Source organism: Halyomorpha halys, unplaced genomic scaffold (assembly GCF_000696795.3).
Source record: "Halyomorpha halys isolate HHAL.00 unplaced genomic scaffold, Hhal_1.1 Scaffold730.1, whole genome shotgun sequence".
Lineage (NCBI taxonomy): Eukaryota > Metazoa > Arthropoda > Insecta > Hemiptera > Pentatomidae > Halyomorpha > Halyomorpha halys.
In genome coordinates, this window is record NW_027110275.1 from 545,117 (window position 1) to 566,073 (window position 20,957).

General features: G+C 29.6%; 1 protein-coding gene across 2 annotated transcripts in view; it reads left to right on the forward strand.

Annotated features, from left to right (window-relative positions):
- Positions 1–20,957, forward strand: part of Dhc36C (Dynein heavy chain at 36C) — a 105,440-nt gene that overhangs the window by 43,594 nt on the left and 40,889 nt on the right. For both annotated transcript variants that reach the window (XM_014428644.2, XM_067048387.1), the window contains 15 exons: positions 2,994–3,173; positions 5,343–5,474; positions 7,351–7,572; positions 7,987–8,184; positions 8,304–8,427; positions 10,499–10,674; positions 11,924–12,072; positions 12,570–12,717; positions 13,542–13,754; positions 13,837–14,009; positions 15,419–15,560; positions 17,317–17,430; positions 19,206–19,346; positions 19,485–19,643; positions 19,736–19,965. In XM_014428644.2, the coding sequence (XP_014284130.1) occupies positions 2,994–3,173; positions 5,343–5,474; positions 7,351–7,572; positions 7,987–8,184; positions 8,304–8,427; positions 10,499–10,674; positions 11,924–12,072; positions 12,570–12,717; positions 13,542–13,754; positions 13,837–14,009; positions 15,419–15,560; positions 17,317–17,430; positions 19,206–19,346; positions 19,485–19,643; positions 19,736–19,965 (2,501 nt within the window). The remainder of the gene's footprint in view (positions 1–2,993; positions 3,174–5,342; positions 5,475–7,350; positions 7,573–7,986; positions 8,185–8,303; positions 8,428–10,498; positions 10,675–11,923; positions 12,073–12,569; positions 12,718–13,541; positions 13,755–13,836; positions 14,010–15,418; positions 15,561–17,316; positions 17,431–19,205; positions 19,347–19,484; positions 19,644–19,735; positions 19,966–20,957) is intronic.

Sequence of the window (20,957 nt, forward strand, 5' to 3'; positions counted from 1 at the left end):
TTTATGTATCATTTCAATATTGTTCATTTGCTTTGTTAAACTAAAAAGAAAGCTAACCAATTTTGTTCAGTCAAATATGGAGTGTAAAAGATTGTTATTCAAAACAAAGAAGATGGTGGCACTTGTCCTGCCAAAAGTTCGTTGAATCACGGCCATGTTGAGCAGATTCAAATATTTTAAAAACTTTATTTTAACTTCCCATCATAATTGAAATTACAATACATTTAAGAAAAAATAGAAGTGAAGAATAAGTATTAAAGAAAAATATTCATATAGAAAATCATATGCAAAAACTCAAAAACTGTTGTGCTACAATCAATGTTTACATGGAACACCTAGAGACATGATGTTTGCTTTCATTCGTTGCTAGGCGCAGGTGTGGAATGATGTTTTCTGGATGCAGGAGGTCCTCATCATCTTTTGTCTAGCTCAAGGGCAGACATCTTGAAAAAGAAGATATCAAAGAGTCACCCAAGAAGAATAAGGGACTCTTGGTTTTGATTGCCTGGTGATAGGACCTCCGTCGGCTGGAAGCAAGAAGGACTGAAAGCAATTGTTGATGGTTAGACATAGCATATTTTGGGAAAGAAGACATCAAAATAAGATTATTTAATTGGTTAGTTTTGTTCTAACTAGAATTTAATACATTTGTACAATAGCTATTAATTTAGTTTAAGTGTTATTAGTTGTAAAGTGTCTGTTTCTGATTGCCTAGAAACCTGCCCTGAGATTAAGAGTCTATAATATCATATATAATGAAATAAAAATTCTCATATCTATGTAATATTTAATCTTGTATGAGAAGAGTGAAAACTTTTAGAGGACCAAGCATTTGTTTAAAGACGGTGTTAGTTTGTTGAAAAGAAGTCATCAAAAATCATTCATCATCATAGAGAGCATAAATTGGTTAGTGTTACTCAACATATAATTTAGTAAAAGTGTTATTAAAGATAAGTGGTTTCATTGCCTAGAAACTCACCCTCAGATTAAGAGTCAATCGTGTCTTAAAATTTCCTTATCTGTTTTATAATAAGGTTTTACATTTGAACCTAAGCTATGCTTAAGATATAAGAATAAGTAAAAAAACTATTAATATTCCTTTTATTTATTTTAAATAATTTTTTAATATTACATAAATTGTCGCCCAACAGGTGTGGCCTAATTCTTTACAAATTACGTCATGGCAATCAGAACACAGCTTTTAAAAGAGTTAAATTTGAATAAGTTTGTATTTTATAACTTAAGTAGTAAATGATGGAGGATAAAGTACAGGTAACTGGGGGTAGAGATCCTAATGATGTGATTCTATTAAATAGCCTCCATGATAATAAATTAGTGGGAACAAATTCGAATTTAAATTCAAATGTTGAAAATAGTGATCATTTTGATGTTAAAACGTTGTTTCAACAACTAATGATGATGATGATAAACGATAATACAGAAAAATTAAACCAAAGAATTGATGAACAGAATGAAAAGCAAAGAAAAAAATTTGATGAACAGAGTGAAAAGCGAGAAAAAATGTTCCAAAATTTATTATAAAATATAAAATATTTTACAAGTTCTTAATAAAATAATTTATTATTGTGAAGATATATTTTTTTCTCTTTATAATGTTTTTTTTCTCTTTAATTATCTAAAAGGTTCACTAGGTGTGGGAGTTTATTTAAAAAACTTGTAAATATTTTATTGGATTTCATTTTTTTGTTAAGACTAAAATCATTAGTAAATTTAGTTATAACAATCGTGGGTAGTAACAGCTACTATTAAATATTTCTTATTTAAATCTTATGTCTTTGTATATTCCTAAGTATTAAAAAATTAATCATTGTTTAGAACATAATTTTGCATTGTAAATATATCAAATTATTGTGAAATGTGATTTTTTTTTTTTTTATCAAACTATATTTTAAATATTCTATGTATGGTATTTATATGTAAAGATGTTAATGAATAAGTATGCGGAAACATGGACTCCTCAGAATGGAACAAAATGAACAAAATTTCAATTGTAGTCATGAAAAAATTTTTTTTTTTTTGTAATTAACTTTTGTTGTGTTAAATATGTTTGTTATAGTATTGAATTGTAATTATTGTATGTGTAAGCAGTTAGTAACTCAGAGGAAGTTTTTAAATGTTTATTTAAATGATTGGAGTAAAATTGATTCAGACTTTATTAGAAAAAAAAAATATGAGTACAAAATAATTTTTTTTTACCTAGAGAGGAGGAGAAATGTAATATCCTCTTTTTTAGTAAATGGTTATTTTTTATGTACAAAGGGTTTTTATTTTATATATCGTTTTAATATTGTTCATTTGTTAATTTGTTAAACCAATTTTCATCAGTAAAATATGCAGTTACAAAAGATATCGTTCAAAGCCTAGTGGTGGGATGTGTCCTTTCAAAATTCCGTTGAATCACGGCCATGTTAAGAGTCTAAAATGTTACAAAATTTAAATAAAATTCTACTATCAATTTAATATTAAAGCTTTTTATTTTAACCCAATCTATACTTAAGATATGAGAATTAAGTTAAAACTATCAATTTTTCTTTTTATTAACTTTAAATATTTTTTGGATTATTCATTAAATTTTTTGATTCATTCAATTTTGTGAATTTTTTTTTTTTTTTAGAAATATTAGTATTGCAAAGAGGGTATATACACAATATATATATTTTGTATATACCCTCTATGCAATACTAATATTTCTAAAAAAAAAAAAAATTATTTCCGAGTAAATAATGATTTATAATTTCTGATTGTTGTTTTTATTTAATGAAGCACAAAATTTAATGTATAATATATCATTCTGAATAAACTTTAATAGTTCAATTGGTTTACTAACAAAAACAAGTTCTAATATAAAAGTTAAAATCTTTTAATTCCTAATTTCTCATTGAGGATGTAATATATTTATATTTTAAATTTTTCTAATTATTTTGAAATTGATTTAGTTTTAACTTTTTTTAGTCCAGGAAAATTTATTTTAGGTATCAAGATGTGGTATGATATATATGGAACCTTCTGCTCTTGGCTGGGAATGCCTTGTTACTTCTTGGATGAATAAACTTCCACCAGGATTTGAAATTCATGTTAAGACTGTTATAAAAGATCTTTTTATGCGGTTTATTCCTACATTGTTGTTTTATTTAAGACGTGGAAATGCAAAGGTAATTAGTCTATCGAATGTATGTTTTGTGTTCACTAGCTATTTTTAAGTTTCTTAGTTAAACTTTATTTTATAATTAGGGAACTGTTAATTTATGTGGCATATTTTAGTTTGTTTTGTAAAGAAAATGCATTAATATTATTATTTGAGTTTCCTTCTTGTCTAATTTTTTTTTTTTTTTTTTATGAAGCTTTTTATATTACACTCGTATGTCTATAGTCCCTGCTAAAATTTATATTTTTCTTTCCCCTCTATAGTGAGGGACTTTTATCTTATGTAGATATGATACTAATGTAATATAATAATAATAATATTCTTTATTTTTTCCGGGATTGATTAGAATAATATACAGGCGTCAAAATTAGCCTTTAGAGCCTTAGAGTAAAATACAAAATAAAAATGAAATTAGAATATAATAAAATAATGAATTTGAAAAGATAAAAATGAACAACAATAATTAACAGAATATATAAAATAAGAATAGAACAAATAAAATGAAACCATATGTCATATCATAAAACATTGGATGACTAACACTTCTGATAATAAGTAAAAATAATAAAAAATCAAATACAATTAAACTAAAAATAATAAATGATAAGGTAAAATGTCTGCTAATATACATATTTACAAGCATGAACGAAATTCTGAAACATAAAATACAGAGAATATATAAACCTTATTTGAAACTTTCAATTGTTATTCTTCCGGAATTAAGTGGACAGAAGGTAGTCGAAGATACGTGATTTAAAGATTGGAAGGGAATTAGAACTACAAATAAAGGAGGGAATAGAATTCCATAGGGAAGAGGAAACTTAAGATAGTTTAATTGAGCAATATTAAAAAAGTGCTTGAAATTGAAAGACAGCATTGCTTTTTTTTGTACGCAACATTTCTAGCCTTCATTAGAGCTAAGAATAAAAAATAAGACAAACAATGAATAAAAGGATATTTAGAACGATTAAAATAAATTATTGCACAGAATAAAAATTGATAAAAATAAAGTGATAAAAGAATTGAGAAATAAGAAGTATATTTTATATATATGTAATTAAATATATAAGTAAAATAACATAACTAAGGAAATAAAAATATAAAGTTATATATTGCAAAAGAATAAAGAAATATTATTATTTTAATTTAATAACAATAATTTAAAAATTCGAGTTATATAAAAACAAAGAGAAAGAAAATATATGTTACTAATGAAATTTGTAAACAAATACTAGAATAAAGAAACCAAATATAAAGTTAAGTAAGACTAAGAAGTCATTAGAAAAAATGACTATTTGCCATACTTAATAATTAAATCACATTACAATAAAATGGATGGTTATAAATGCCTGTGTTAAAATAACAAAAGATTGTATTCACAAAACTTGTAAATAAGATACAATATATATATAAACCTCCATCAATGACTCGACCCCTCACCTGTGCTGTCCCTCAGGGTTCATCGCTATCCCCCATCCTTTTCGCTATCTACATCAATGACCTTCCCATCCTTATCCGACATTCTCAATACCATTTGTACGCCGATGACTTTTCCTTCCCACCTATTAGTTGCCATGGAGAAGCTTCAAGAAGACTTGAATCGAATTGGTCACTGGACACAAGAAAACAATCTTAAGTTGGATGTATAGGATACAATCACCTCCTGAAAACTATTCCTCATATTCCAACCTTATTCCTAAAAAATGATAACTTCTCATTTTGCAGAAATAAGGTTTCTTTTTTTTACAAACCAGGGAATTAATAAATATGCAGAGCTTTATTAGGGCTCAAAGTTTAGAAAATGTACTACAATTTGAATTAGGTGTGTGTTGTTGTGTGGTCAGTCAATTTCAAAGAGTTGAGCATGAAATGAATTGTAAACTTAAATTTTAGGATTTTTCCAAAATAAAATTAACTTCCATTGGTTTTCTGAGGTCCCTAATTTGGATTTTTAATGTCAATTCAAACAGAATTGCCTGACCTTTTGTGTTCGGTTTCTCTTTCTATTTCTTCGACTGTATGTACACCAGCAATGTGTTGAGCACTCTCACTTCTGTCCTGCTGTCTGTACACATTTAAAAAAATTACCTATAGAGTATTAGTAGCAGTTCTTACAAAATTTTTAACTAAGTTATATGTTTGGTATGTGTTTTAATATATATAAATATTTTTTAAGGAAATATTTCCTGCATCTGATTCAAATCTAGTGAAAGGTGTGATGAACCTCTTTGACTGTTTTATGGATGACTTTTATGATGAGAAACATTTAGAAACTCTTTCTGATTTAGATATCCGTGCTCAAATGGAGGTTTGTTTTAATAATCTTTTTACTAGATATAATTTTTTTTTTGTATTTTATTTATTTATAATTACAGTGAAACATTTATTAAATGGCACCCATCTCTAACAGGAACCGCTCTTAACAGACAATTTTTTTAAAGTTTTGGCCCACAAAATACATATTTAATGCATTTAAATTACAGAACCTCTCCACTCCGGATGCAGAAACCAATTATATTCCTGATCAGTACTTTTTACTCTTCTATAACAGACACAAGTCATAAAATATGAATGTAGAAACTATTTAGGAACTTATTCTCATTTCAAATTAGTGAGAATATTTATGTTATGTAGAAATTATATTTTGTATTAAATTAAACTAAGAAGATTTATTGTTTTATTCCAAAATTTCTTTTTCTCATTAGTCCACTTATAAGTACTTATCCTTTGTGTGAGTAGCATTCAGTGTTAGTAAAAAAATATATTTATACCTCTCCCTCACAATTTTGGGTTATACATTTCATGATAAGTATAATATAAAAATCAAGTAAAAAAATATCTGCCAAGTACATAGGTCAGTATAGCTTTCTCTAATGTATAAATTAATAAGTAATGTTAATAGCTACATACATAATTAAATACATTTTGTAATTAGGTACATAATTACCTTTATTTAAAAGTATCAGAATAAATTGTGTATTTTTTAATAAATTTGATTTGTAGTTTTACAATGAGAACTATGGGAGGAGCCAGGAAAAAAAACTAGTGCATAGTGAAGTGAAAATAGGGAATGCAAAAATATGTTTACACATACATAAGATAAAGTAGGTAGCAAATAGGATCTGAAATCTATATGGTGTGGGATTTAGGGAAGGGTTTTATAAACAAAGACAAAGAGTATATGTTTCCATTAATAGACACCACGCTGGACTATGTACAGAACAAAAAAACATGCCTGTTTCTACTGTTTTATTGACAAATCAAATAATAAAACCTATTTCTACAACATATGGGAACTGGAATTTTCATAAAAATTTGATAAACAGTTAGATTGATAATGTCTGAACACAAATTAGTTGAAGAAAGGCTATAAGATGACAGACTGTTACAGAACCAAATTTGTTCCTTGGTGTCCAAAATGTAAAATGCAAGTGAAAAGTTTTAGTCCGAAGGCACAACTTTTTTCCATTTCTTGTATGAATACAAAACTTTCCTATCTTCGGCAGTGAGGAAGCAAAAATCCATCCATGAACTATCCACGGCTTTTCTCTGAGAATAGGGTGTAATTTTCTTTTAAATTAAATGAAATCTGTACTGCTACAACCCATGAAGAGTCAAGGATACTTTGAACATGAAAAAACTAGACATTTTTTGGACCAGAATTCGTAATTTGACCACACTGTGAAAGGCTTAAGATAGTTAAAAAATTTCTAGTCCAACCTTGTTAGTGATGTTAAGAGAAGTTATGTCTCTAAAAGAAGTTTATACACTGGTGAAAGTTTATATTTGTAAATGAATTTATAATTTTTTATAAGCTCATTATCTCAAAGCTTAAGTAGTCCTGTCAGAAAGAAAGAGTATATTATGCTACCCATCATGGAAAAATTTGCTGTAATTAGGAAATTGAAAAAGATAACAAGAAACTTAATACCCATTTGAACAAGCTGTCCTCGAACCAATTTAACCTTGATTACATCTATGGTCTCTACATCTCCAACTTAAAAGAATATGTGCTTCAATTAATCCAGATCATCCATCTGTAGATGGAAATATTGTTATTATAGTAATAATTATGAATTTGCGCTATGTTATGATTAATAATTTCTTTTCATTATCATTTATGTCTCTCTTACTATATCATTTATATACATATATAGTATTCACACATAATATTTTCTTTTTAGGGTGTTTTTTTCTTTTGTTGCCTTTGGGGGTTGGGAGGACATCTAGATACAAAAAGTAGAGAAACGTTTTGTGTTTTATTTTATGGACTCTTACAAAAGCAATTCCCTCCAGATGTCCAAAAGACTTTTGGCCTTCCCAATGAATTAATCACTCCACCGAAGAAAAACTACATTTTTCTCCCACCTCAAGGAAATTTGTTTGACTATAGGTATATAAAAGAGGTGAGTATTTCATAATTTTTAAGTGAATTATAAGTTGATTGGCAGAAGCTAATAGGAGATGCCAGGACCCACAATGGGTTATGGGAAACATAATAATTATTACTGTTGCTATATTCTTTAATCTTCATTTAAATCAAAAATATATTTCACACTTTAATGATACTTAAAATGATTGTGTATTTATTATAGTCATAAAGTCAATTTCTATACATTAAAAAAAGTTATAATCTTATTGAAATGGAATTATCTGTGGTTATTTTAGAACTTGAGGCACCAACAAAACTCCTGAACGCAGAAATATATCTGAGGTGAATTAAAATTAAAGTGTCACCAAGTTAAATAGCTGCCTTCAAATCCATTTCAAAACCAATAATTATTTTCAATATAACATGAAAGTTTTAATTTGAATTTTAGGGAAAGGGCAAATGGAAACTATGGGCTGATGATTTGATGTTCGCACCTCCTATACCACGTGATATACCAGTCAACCAGATTATTGTAACTACTGTTGAAACAATTAGATCTATGGCCTTGATGCAACTATTGGTTTGCCATGAAAAACATTCTATGTTTGTCGGCCTAACTGGTACTGGAAAATCTGTTTACATAGTGGTAAGATGTGAACTGACTAATTTTTTATTTTGTTTTTTCAAAATATAATATCCAGCTAAAGGGCTGTGGATTTGATTTTGTATTATTAAAATTTTTTATGGGATTATGTTTTGTTTCAGAATTTTCTTTTAAAAAAAGTTGATAATGAGATTTACAAGCCATTATTCATAAATTTTTCAGCGCAGACAACTGCTAATCAAACTCAGGATATTATCATGAGTAAGCTTGACAAACGAAGGAAAGGTATTTAAAAACATAAAAATCATTGGAGTATTTTTAGATAGTCCATTACCTTATAAGAAAATTCTTTATATACTTCTTACTTTGTCTTTCTATAGTTCTACTTTAAATCTTCTTAGAACTTAGGATCCTACTTGATATAGGCAGGTAGTACACTTGTTTAGACCTGGATTTTCATTCCAGATTTGGTTCAGATGTCCCTTCTTTGTTTTTTAGAAAGGAGTCTCTAATGAAATAGCTTCATAAGTATAATTATATAATTATTCTTCATTAAGTAGAGCATAATAGTATAGTATACCTTGACAAACAAAAGATCTGTCTTCGTGATATTGCCAGATCATTCTGGGACCATGTTCATATGTGTTATTTGTATAAGGATGGTCAAATTGCTGTATAGTCAAAACAGAGGAATGGTCTTTTGACTATGAATATGAAAGTCATACCTGTCTGTTGGGCAGAAGTTCAGATCCCTGTTGATAATACCTACCAACATGGCATGAGAGGCTGGAACTCGGGAAGACAAGTTATGTGATTCAATTTCTGAAACAAAATGGTATCAATTTTAACGGTGAAGTTAAGTCAAATTTCTGTGATGCTATTATAGTTAGAAAAATGGATAGATTGAGTTTTGGTAAAAGAAAAGGTAAAGTCTCAAGTCCTGGTGATAGGATTCTTGCTGATGTATGTGGATCCATGTCAACCATGTCAGTAGGCAGTAGCTGATGCTTTGTCAACTTCAAGGATGAATTTTCTAAGTATTGATCTGTCTATTTTCTACAGGATGTACTAAATGAAAGACTGACAATAATGTTGAATGTTACAAGGCCCATTTAGAAGCTAAGGGTTTTTCTTAGCTGAGGGCAATGACTTTGCTGAAACATTTAGTCCGACCATTAGATGGGACACTGTAAGGACAGTACTAGGTGTCAGTGCACAGGAGGGACTGGACTTGATGAAGTTTGATGATAAAAGTGCTTTTCTCTATGAAGAGCTAAGGGAGCAAATATTTATGAAGCAACCTGAAGGTTTTAGAGATGGCACAGTTCTAGTGAGTGTTCTTCATAGAACTCTTTATAGTCAAGTTGAAAGCGACAGTGTGCTGCCTTATCTAAAATTGAAGTGTTTTGCTGCTACTAGTCTGGCTGTAGGGAAAGCTACCTGACTTGTAACACTCTTCAAGATAAGTGTATTAGGGAACCACTATTTAGCTTCTTAGGAAATCTGCATCCCACAGCCGCACCAAGCATATTGACATTCCTATGAAATTTGGGAGAGAAAAAATGGAATCTAGACTGGTCTCCATAGAAGCTATTTCATCCTTTAAGCAACTTTCTGAAGCCCCTACCGAGAAAATGTTTTGAGTCACTTTGAGGTCTCAGAGTGATGGTGTATGGTCCTTCATTTTGCATTCATGTAAGTGTAGAACCAGTGAGTACTGATTGATATTTCATATTTTATATTTTTGGAGGAAGTGTTGAGTAGAAAAATATTGTTATATATGATGTGTTGTTACCTGTTGATATGTGTTCTCTCCATGTGCTCTCTTTATTAAATACAGGTTGTTAGTATGTTAAACAGTTTTTTTTTTTATAGTCCCTTTTGTTAAACCATTAATCAGAGGGAATAGAATGGAGGTTTTAAATTTTAGATTATGTAGGATAGAGGAACAATGTTGAATTCTAATCACCTAGTATAGGAAGATTGTTAGGAAATACTGACAATGGTGGGAAGGTAGAGACACGTTGATGCGGTGTAATATGGAGTGATGTGGTTATATCTGGGTATCCTATGGGTGTTATATCCCGAAAACAAATCATATTAACTATATCATAAGTCATTGAAGTTTAGCTTCAAGTCCATCTGAGAGTCCTCGGTAAACCAGACAGCCACAATCAAAGTGGGATGGATAAACAAGAGAGTACACTTAGTTGATGGGTTTTGAGTGGAAGGAGATAGCGTAGTAATTAAACACAAATAGATAGATAAAATACCTACTGAATGTACTTTTTAATGGTTGGGATATTATGACAAGAATTTTCTGGATAAAGTTAACAACTGTATTATCTTAATATAGGCGTTTTTGGACCTCCTTTGGGTAAAAAGGCTGTTGTTTTTGTTGATGATGTGAATATGCCTATGAAAGAAGAATATGGTGCTCAACCTCCTATTGAGCTCTTGCGTCAGTGGCTTGATCATTGGATGTGGTATGACAGGAAGGACATTTCCGCCATCAAGCTTGTTGATATTCAGGTGATACGAACTTTCAATGGTTTTTTCATTTGATTCTAATTCTGAGAAAAGCTAATTTACTAAATTTATTATAGTAATGGTTTTTATGAAATCCAATTGATTAACAATTTGGCCCCAGTTGACGACACATTATTTTTGAGCTGTCATGACTTGGGTGCCAGCACAGACAGAGAGAGTGCTAGCACTTCCCTTTCACCTTGGATTGTCCCAAACCATGTTTAGTACTATCCCAGCTTCTACCAGCTATGATTGTTCTAGTTTCTGTCACCTTTAAGGGTTTTTACACCTCTTTTAAATTTTTTATTATAGAATTTATTCAGTATATAAATTTATTTGCTTATATCTTCTTTGATTTTACACATTTTTCATAACATTTTTAATATGTTCAAAAGATTTTTTAATTTAGAAAATATGTTTTAACATTGTTGTTTTGGATTATTTCACATTGTCTAAATGTTTGATGGAAAATTTAGTGATGTACAATATCAACAATTTCTAGAATCCTTATTCAGTAATTCGGTTAAACCCACAAAACATTCATATGTGAGCTGATTGCATACATAGATTCATTAGCATATGTGGGTAATGACAATGTGTCATCATGGTTAAAAACAGGTATTCAAACTTTATTTGGCTTAATATCACATTTTATACATAATATAATGCATGTATTTTTAAGTGATTTTCCAAGTGAGCCCCTTGGAGGTAATAAAAGAAATTGTAATGTGGTATGACTTAAGAACATAATCATAGCTGGTATGCCTATACAAAGAAACATCAGAAGCAGTACTTCCATTAAAAATATAAATAATAAAGTTTGTTACATAAATATAAAATATAAATACTGAAATGATTACCAACATTATCATTAATAATTCTTTATTGTTTATTTGTATGAGATAGGTTTCAGCATGTATCCATTCCACTGATGTTCAGTTATTGTTAAAGTGTAGATTATAAGATTCATATCCTTTTTTTTTTTTTTTTTTTTGGCCAAAACTCCCATTGGAGTCATATACTGCCTAACCCTGGTTGGGGATCAAAATTTTTCATTTTGTGGGACCGCCACTCAATGAAAAAAGTCATTGCCCCACGCCGGTTTCAAACCGGCACCGCCAATAGAGATCAAATTGGTAAGACTGTGTTTTAACCACTGATCTATGGGCGGTCTGTACATTTATATCATATAATAAATATTAAAGGAATTATATTTTCAATTATTAATTTTTATTTTTGTTTTAATTTTTAGCTGATGACAGCCATGGATCCACCAAGTGGTGGAAAAACTGTAACACCAAGATTCTGGCGTCATTTCAACATAACTGTTCTAAATGAATTTACTGATCATACAATGGTTATGATATTTAGTAAAATAATGTTGTGGCATCTTGATACTAGGTAAGAATTTCATACGATAGAACTTCTAATAATATTTATTAATTTTGTTTAGATATTTATTATTATTATTTTTAAATAAATTTACTCTTTGACATTATTTTTAATGTGAGCTATGGTTGTTGAAAGTATTATTTTAGGATTTTATTGCTCTGACTAATGCTTCATACAAAAACGTTTGTAGTCTATTGCTCATTGTTAAGCAATATATTCCAATTCCAAATACCCTCTAATAGGAGGATATGTAGGTGAAGTTATCTGAGAAGTTACTGAAGGAATTAATAAAAAGGTTATTGAATACTAAATAGAGGTTTGAACATTTTAGGGGTCAGATGATGGGGGGATTGTTTGCAGTCTGATCTTGAAGATTTGAGTTTTGATGGGAATCGATGGAGGGAGGTAGGAAAGGAAAAATTCTTAGCTACATCAGCATCAAACCATAGGGTTTTTAAAGGAATTTTATTGTTATTTTGATATGTATTTTTTGTTGTTTGTTTCAGGGGTTTCAGTAAAGAATTTGATCCTTGCATAGATCAAATTGTTGGAGCAACCCTTTCTGTGTATAAGCTGAGTTTGCAAAATCTTCTTCCAACGCCAGCTAAATCTCATTATTTGTTTAATTTGAGGGATTTCTCCAGAGTTATTCAGGTGTGTTTTTAATGTGAATAGTTTCTGCATTTATTTCATTAATGCACAAATTGTTTGTGAAACTGTACTTTCATTACCAGTTTAATTTTTATAGATGAAGGATCCAATATTTTTATGTAAGAAGATGGTCAGGGTTGCGGTCAAAAGTGAAACAATAATAGTTGTAAACTATTTTTGTTTCACTTTTGACCGCAACCCTGACCATCTTCTTATATATCAATTTTTACGGTCAACTATATATACATATAGATCCAATATTTTGTTGCCAAGTCAAACATTTTAAACCTAATCACTACCGTCCATTTAATGTAGATAGCTGATTTACATATACCTAGATATAGTGGATAATAACTGTTATCTCAGTGTTTTTCAAGAGAGTGCCAGAAATCAAATTAAATGTAATTACAAGATTAATTTATTTATCTTATTTATTGAAATAAATAAGTTTTTACTTATTTATTTTCTTCATCTACCGCATCCCATCTTCTCCTCACACTTATATTCATTGTTTTTGTTCTTAGGGGACTTGGTCCCAGAATAAAGATTATATTTCATTCATTATTGATATGTCCATAAATCTTTTATATTAATTTATCAAAGATGGATTTTTGTAGCCAACGATTGATCAAGAGATTAAAAACAAATTGTGAAGAATTCTTTAATTGTATAAAAATATAATTTAATTAAAAAAAACAAAAAAAAAACTGACTCCAGAAATTATCTTGTCATATTTCTATCCATCCTAAGGACAGAATATAACTGCATATCTATTCAAACACGTGTTGCGTATGGCCAATTTAATGTACATGTGCTTGTTTTTTCAGGGTGTGCTACTCTCTGTTCCTGAAGCTATGGAAGACCTTAAAGCTATGAAACGACTCTGGGTCCATGAAGTTCTTCGTGTATATTGTGATAGGCTTGTTGATGATCATGATAGAGCCTGGCTTGTAAGTACTTTACATGATGTTTGCAAGGAATATCTGTTTGAAGATATGAATGAACTCCTGGCCCATTTATTTACCCCTCCAGAAACTGAGGTAGGTTTTTTATTTTAACTCTCTACACATTATTACGCCCAAATTATGACTAGTGATCAATATTCTAAAATATGTTCCTTAGATTACAGAAAATGTATTGAGAAAACTTATGTATTGTGATTTTGCTAACCCAAAAGCTGATCAGAGAAATTACATTGAAGTAAATGATTTTGTAACACTTACAGAGATTGTTGAAGGATATTTGAATGAATATAATAATATGAGTAAAAAACCTATGAATTTGGTTTTGTTCAGGTATAATTTTAATTGCTTTGTTTCTTATGATAACTTTTTTCTTCCATTTTCAGCACATTTACTTTATTTTATAGAACACTGTTGTCAATTTATATATTTAAAAAATGTATAAAGAAATTATAAAATAATCTTTAGAATACGTCAATTGTTAATTAATTCATAATTGATTTCTTATAATTAATTTTAAAATTTTAAACTTAACTAAATTAAAACATAATTATAAGGCAATATAGTATTTGTTAAAATATTAGATTTTGTTTAAATTGACTTTAAGTAAAAGTTAAAAACATGTGATTTTACATTACGGTGAAGCTGTCTTCTCATTCCCCAGCATATCCTCTAATTTTTGGGATTAAGTCTATTCAGTTCAGATTCCTCAGGTCCTGGGTTGACTACTGAGGAGGTTCTAAAAGCTATCACTCCTGTATTGTTAGAAGAACATGTCGTGTTGGAGAAATAGAAAGCTTAACAAGAATTATCATTTTGTAAATTATAGAAATTACTCATTAACTAAGACACTTACATGGCAGTTGTTAAAGACTCAATGACTTCCTGATTTTGGGCCAGCCAGCAAGTATCCATGATCACCACATAATCATTTCCAAATCATGTAGGCTGTAGCTCCATAGCTTCTCCCAGTATAGTATAGTATAGCTCCTCACAAATTATATCTCTTCTTTTTTCATAGCTCTTTTTCTTTTCCGAAAGTTAGATTTTATTTAAATTATCCTTTTCTGCACATTTATATGGGTCACATAATTATTTATCTTTCAAGGTTAATGATTCATTGTTTAAGAAAAATATATGTTTACACAAGTGTTTAAAAAAACAGTGGATAGAATTTGATAAAATTGGTGGGAAATAAAAATGGGAAGCTGCATATTCTATGAAAATTTCATTGCTATCAGATTAATGATTTGATTGAACATGTAAAACACAAATTTGTCCAAAGTCCAAATTTTCTGTTCTGAGGTAATGATTTTTTTAAAAAATTTCTGCATGAATACAAAGTTTCCCTACCTTCATGAAAAATTTAGAGAAATCAATAATTGGGAAGTGATAAAATGCATTTTTGAGGTTGGTTTGTCTGTGCTTTAATTATCTCTTAAAGAGGTTGTCAGATTTTGTTTTCTAAGGTTAAGGGTACTGTCATTTTCCATAACTAAACTTTTGGCTTCATATTTATACTCTATCCCATTTTGACCACTGATTTGTATTATACAATGGCTACTTTAACAATGACAATAAACATTTACATTTTGATTAAATTAGTCCCTTCCTATGAATATGAAATTAATACAATATTCAATACTTAATTTTAGATTTATTCTTATTCTCATTAGGATCTATCTCCTGGTTTAAATCATGTATTAATAAATAGTATAATAATAATTATGATATTTATGTAGATTTGCTATTGAACATTTGTCTCGTATCTGTCGCATAATGAAACAACCTAGAGGTCATGCACTTTTGGTTGGTGTTGGTGGTTCTGGAAGGCAGTCCTTAACTAGGCTTTCAGCACATATATCAGAATATGATCTTTATCAGGTAATTTAATTGAACCCCGAAAACATTTTTTCTTTAATGACTTAATCTTATTTTTGTGTTTTGTATAAAAGTATAATTTTAACAAAAAAACAAACAAAAAATTAACACAATATAACACTGTATCCCATATCATATATTGTTCTGGCTATGGTCCAGTTGCAGGTAAAATTCCGCCAGGTAGACTCCAAAAGCTAACAGATATGTGTGTGAGAAGCAGGTACTCTCGGGTCAGAATGGCTGCGTGGAGTCCCAGGAGCCAATGGACAGCAGGAAGAAGTTGGGTTCCTCTGTCGCAAATGCGGCAGAGTCTGAAACAACAGCCCGCGTGCTGGGAAAATGTTCTTACTACTTCCTCCTTTTAACTCGCCAACACCACAGCGTCAAAGATGAATTGAAGTTCCTTGGAAAAAAAGACTTCACCAGCTTTGATAGGGTTCATTGTATTGGCACTGACGGATCTTTGAGATATGCAGATATTGTTGTGTTCCCTAAAACCGGAGGCACGGTCTTGGTTTTGGATCCAACCATGAGATTTGAGAACAATCACCTTGATCAGGTGGGTGGAGTAGAAAGGGGAAAGAACGAACTTTATAAAAAATGCATCCCCTCCTTAAAGAAAAATTCCATGAGACCTTCAGAGAGAAAGAGAGAAAGTTCACTGTGGGAGGCCTCTTCTTTGGATCTCGCAGATCAATATCAAGTAGAACAAGGAGGTTCTTAGAAGACCTTAGTGTTATCACTGGGAATATAGTGGTCTTAGCAGAAAATATTATTTTGGACGCATCATACATCATCACCTGCATGGGAATGAGCTCATTTTTTCATTTTTGTTTTTTATTATTATTTTTTTTTAGCTTTTTAACCTATTTATTTGTATTTTAACTTATTTATTCATTTATTTTAATTTTTGTGTTAGTTTTTTAAAACTTATTTATTTATTTTTTTAACTGTTCTACTGCTGTGATTAATTTATTTTTGATTTATTTATACATTGCTAATTACTGATGATTTATGTTAATACATTTAATTTGTATAATGGATCAATCGAATGTTGCGGATCACTCGAGAGGGGAAATATGAGAGAGTGAAATAGAGAGAATAGCATATTGAATGAATATGTAAATTGTAATTTACTTTGTGCAAAAAGAAGAAGGCAAACAAATCTGTGTATACAAGAAAGAATAAAATAAAATTGTCAACAAAGAAAAAAATATTTCAAATATATTATATTTAGTTTGTAGATTATTATTGTTTGAAAAAGGAAAAGGTAGAAAAAAAATTGTTTTTGTATCATTGTAAACATATGGTAGTGTATATATCTCCAGTCATGAATTAATGGGAATGTTGTATTTGGGTACCATCACGAAATAAACCATTTCTTTGTTTTATTTAAATTTGATCCTGTATCCTGAGAAAGAAATTAAAATTACCATTAAAATGTAAAAACAATTTTATGGTCTAGATCATCAAGATAGAGTTGTATAGATTGTGCTCAATGATATTAACATTGCTTGCTAATTTAAGACTATAATACAAGGTGCTAATAAAACAGCCATGTTTCATTTCTACTAAAAGACTAGAACCTCAATTTTGTTGCTGAATTTACATTTTGTTGGTATTAAAAATATGATATGAAGGATCTTGATCTTCTGTGATATGAATTTGAATAAATAAATTCAGCATTAATTGGTATGTTTTTAATTATAAACCTTCAAATGTTATTCAATGTATATTATTAAAGATTATTGTTTAATAGGTGGAAATTTCGAAAGCATACAGTAGTAATGATTGGCATGAAGATATTAAAAATATTTTGAGAAAAGGAAGTGCAAGTGACCAACATGTAGTATTCTTATTTACCGACTCACAGGTTTGTATTTAATTTCTTCTTTTTATAATTAATATCAATCCTAATTTATTTTATGGATTATCAAGTCATAAATCAAATATACAACAGTAAAGAAAACACACACGCTTTATTATTAATGGAAGATAAAGCTACCCTGAAACCATGTTACCTAACTATTTTAAGCACTGTAGCCACCAACAGTGTAGTCATAATTTCTATAATACGCATTAAACTTAAAAATTAACTAAAATGATTAACTGAAGTAATAAACACACTTTTCAATAATAATTTATTAATTTAGACCCCTTTATTAAAAATAACAAATGAGGCTGGATATCCAGGAAGAATCCTTTACCATTTTTTGGAAATCCAAATAAGTAAAATCATATTACAAGCTTACAAGCTAATGGACCTACAAAAGTTTATTTATAAATTAGACTTAAAAGGCTTGAGTGTTTATATGGTAGGGTCATTCAACCTATAATAACCTATGCACCAGTCACCCATTGGCCTAAAATAATAGAAAGATCCACACAAATAAGGCTTGAGAAAGTTCAATGATACTGGGCCTAGGTGCTTCAGAAGCAGTTAGAATAGGGCCCAGTAGTCATAGAGGTAATGCTTGCTCAACTCTCTTGCACTTTTCGATATAAAAGGAGACAAGATTGTAACAAGTGCTCTATTGATTACAGCATACCTGGAATCATAAAACAGAAAACTTTCTTGGGCGTTTAAAAATTCTTTATAAGCTAAAGAGAAGAGAGTGAGGAAATAAGATCACTAAATCATTATTTAATCAACAAATTTTACTTTTGAAAAACTTTGAGTTATCACTCCTTGACAAGAATATTTAAAAAAAAATCTTAATTTGAAAATTGGAACCATAATCTGGTATACTGGTAGTTCAGTTAAGGAAATAATAGCTGGAGAAGGATAGGATCATTTGTACTAAAAGGAGGATGACCCTTGTTTTGAGATCATAACCAGCATCCTTCCGAACGTGCAATAGAAGTAGCTGCTATTGAAAATCTAAAGACCACTAAAGAAAAAAACAGTTACAAGTTTCTATTCAATGATATAGTTTGGCTGGTGTTACCTCACTGTCCTAAAGGAATTAGCTTGGTGACTTATCCTAACCTGGACACAAAAAAGTGAAGACATAGATGTAGTTAAGACCCTAGCAAGGAAAGGCTCAGAACAATATTAATTAGATCTGAGTCATATTGCAATATATGCTACTAGTTTAACCTATGATGAAATTGAATCCTGGAAAACAAAGAAGAAGGAAACAGTCTTCAAAATCTGGAATGAAATTATTTCAATTTGTCTAAGAAAATGGCTAAATTCTTCCTATAAATGGTAAATAATGAGTTGAGAAAAACAATATTACAGGTCTCATCATAGGAACTAAAATATCATCCCATGAAATTAGTGGAATATTCTACCTATCATCTGTACTAAGATTATGAAGAGAAGTTTGAGTACATTTGTTGGGAATGTGAAGCCCTTCTTATCTTCTACAGGCTGCAGTATTTTACAAGAAAATAATAAAATTTGGAGATATTACAAGATCTAATCTCAGGACTTGATGTACTTCACAAGAAGTGTCTGATTTCTATAGAATCTCCATAAAACCATGGAGCATCTTACAAAAGACCCGCATGGGTTGTGGTGAAGAAAATTGAAACCCATCTCAATACAATCATAAATAATAACCATTAAACCCATTAAATTAAAATTATAAATTTCGTAACAATCAGTTTTCCTTTTCTTTTTTTTTTTTTTACTGATTTTAGATCAAAGAGGAATCTTTTGTTGAAGATCTTAATAATTTATTGAATTCTGGAGAAGTACCTAATATTTTTACCATTGATGAAAAAATTGAAGTCTGTGAAAAGATGAGGCAAATTGACAGACAAAGAGAAAAATCACAACAGGTGAAAACAATTAATCTTTTACATTTGTTTTTTTAATAATGCAACCGACTTAAATTTAAAAGCATTGAAAATGTTTCACTTTAGTTTTGACTTTATATTTATATTTTCTTAACACTAATGATTACGAACTTTGTACAGACTGATGGAAGTTTAGTTGCATTATTCAACTTTTTTTTACAAATTGTAAGAGAGCAGTTACACATAGTTCTTGCCTTCAGCCCTATTGGAGATGGATTTAGAAATCGTTTAAGAAAGTTTCCTGCTTTAGTGAACTGCTGTACTATTGACTGGTTTCAGGTATTGTCATTACTTTTATTTATATTTATATAGATATTTATCAGATTTATTTACTTGTTATTATAATACTCAGTATTTACTTAAAATTTTAGACATGGCCTGAAGATGCTTTGTTAGCTGTAGCCAAGAGGTTTCTATCTGAAATTAATTTGTCAAGCAAAGAACGAGAAGCCTGTATCGATATGTGTCAAGATTTTCATACGTCTACTCAAAGTCTTGCTCAAGCTTATCTTTTGCAAACTGGAAGGCGCACATATGTGACTCCAACCTCCTATTTAGAGCTCATAAATACTTTCAAGGACCTTATTGGCAAAAAAAGAAAGTAAATTCTATTACTTTTTTTTTTTTATCCCTCTTTTTTGTTATTTCTGACATACGGGGTGCGGGAGCAGTGGGGTAGTGCGCTGGGGTTTGCGTAAATTCTATTACCTAAGCAGCTTATTATTTATTTATTAAGATGATATAAAAAACAGAAAAAGGTGGAAAGGGAAAAATAAAATGTAAAGATATAGACCTTAATTATTTCTTGAGGCTGTTTGAAAAAATATAGTGCATTACATAAAAATTGTTGGGAAGTATAAATATATATATTGATGCTAGAGTACCAACGTTTTTCATTTTTGTCTTCTTTTATGATGGGATGGGATTTTTTAAATTGAGTTAAGTGTGATTATGGATAGTTAATGAATACAAAATATTGGTGGCTAAGGGTAAATGGATACCTTGTGCTGAGATATATTCGTAACAACTTTAACTACATAATAAATCATTCTTTTTTTTTTCACACAAGGGGTACAAGTGACGCCAAAATTATTTGCTTAAATTTTGAAAACTATTTCTTTGCAATTTTAAAATTAAAATTTAATTTTTTGGGAAATAAGCTATGAAAGAAGGAAAGCTTATTTTCCAATGGGATCTCATTGAAGTAAAAATTACTTAGTTTATGCAAAAACTTCTTAACATCATTGGCTTACTATCTAAATCAGTGGTTCCCAAACGGGGCAGCGGAGGCCTGGTGTGCTCCAAGCGTAAGTCAGGGGGTTGTAAGTGAATACCACTTTCTCAAAATATTACAAAAAAAAATTAAAGTATCAAATATACATTGTATTCTGGCATATACTTAGTATTGTTTTTTTTCTTTTCCTAAATATTCAACCGTTCTAAGGATAATTGTTTTTCACAAGGACACTGCAAACACTAATTTTTTTTTAGCCGTTTGGGAACAGCTATTCTAAACCATCTGAGTTCAATTTTGAAATAGAAAGATTTGGATAAAATATTTTTTTAATTTGATATCTCTTGACAAAATTATCT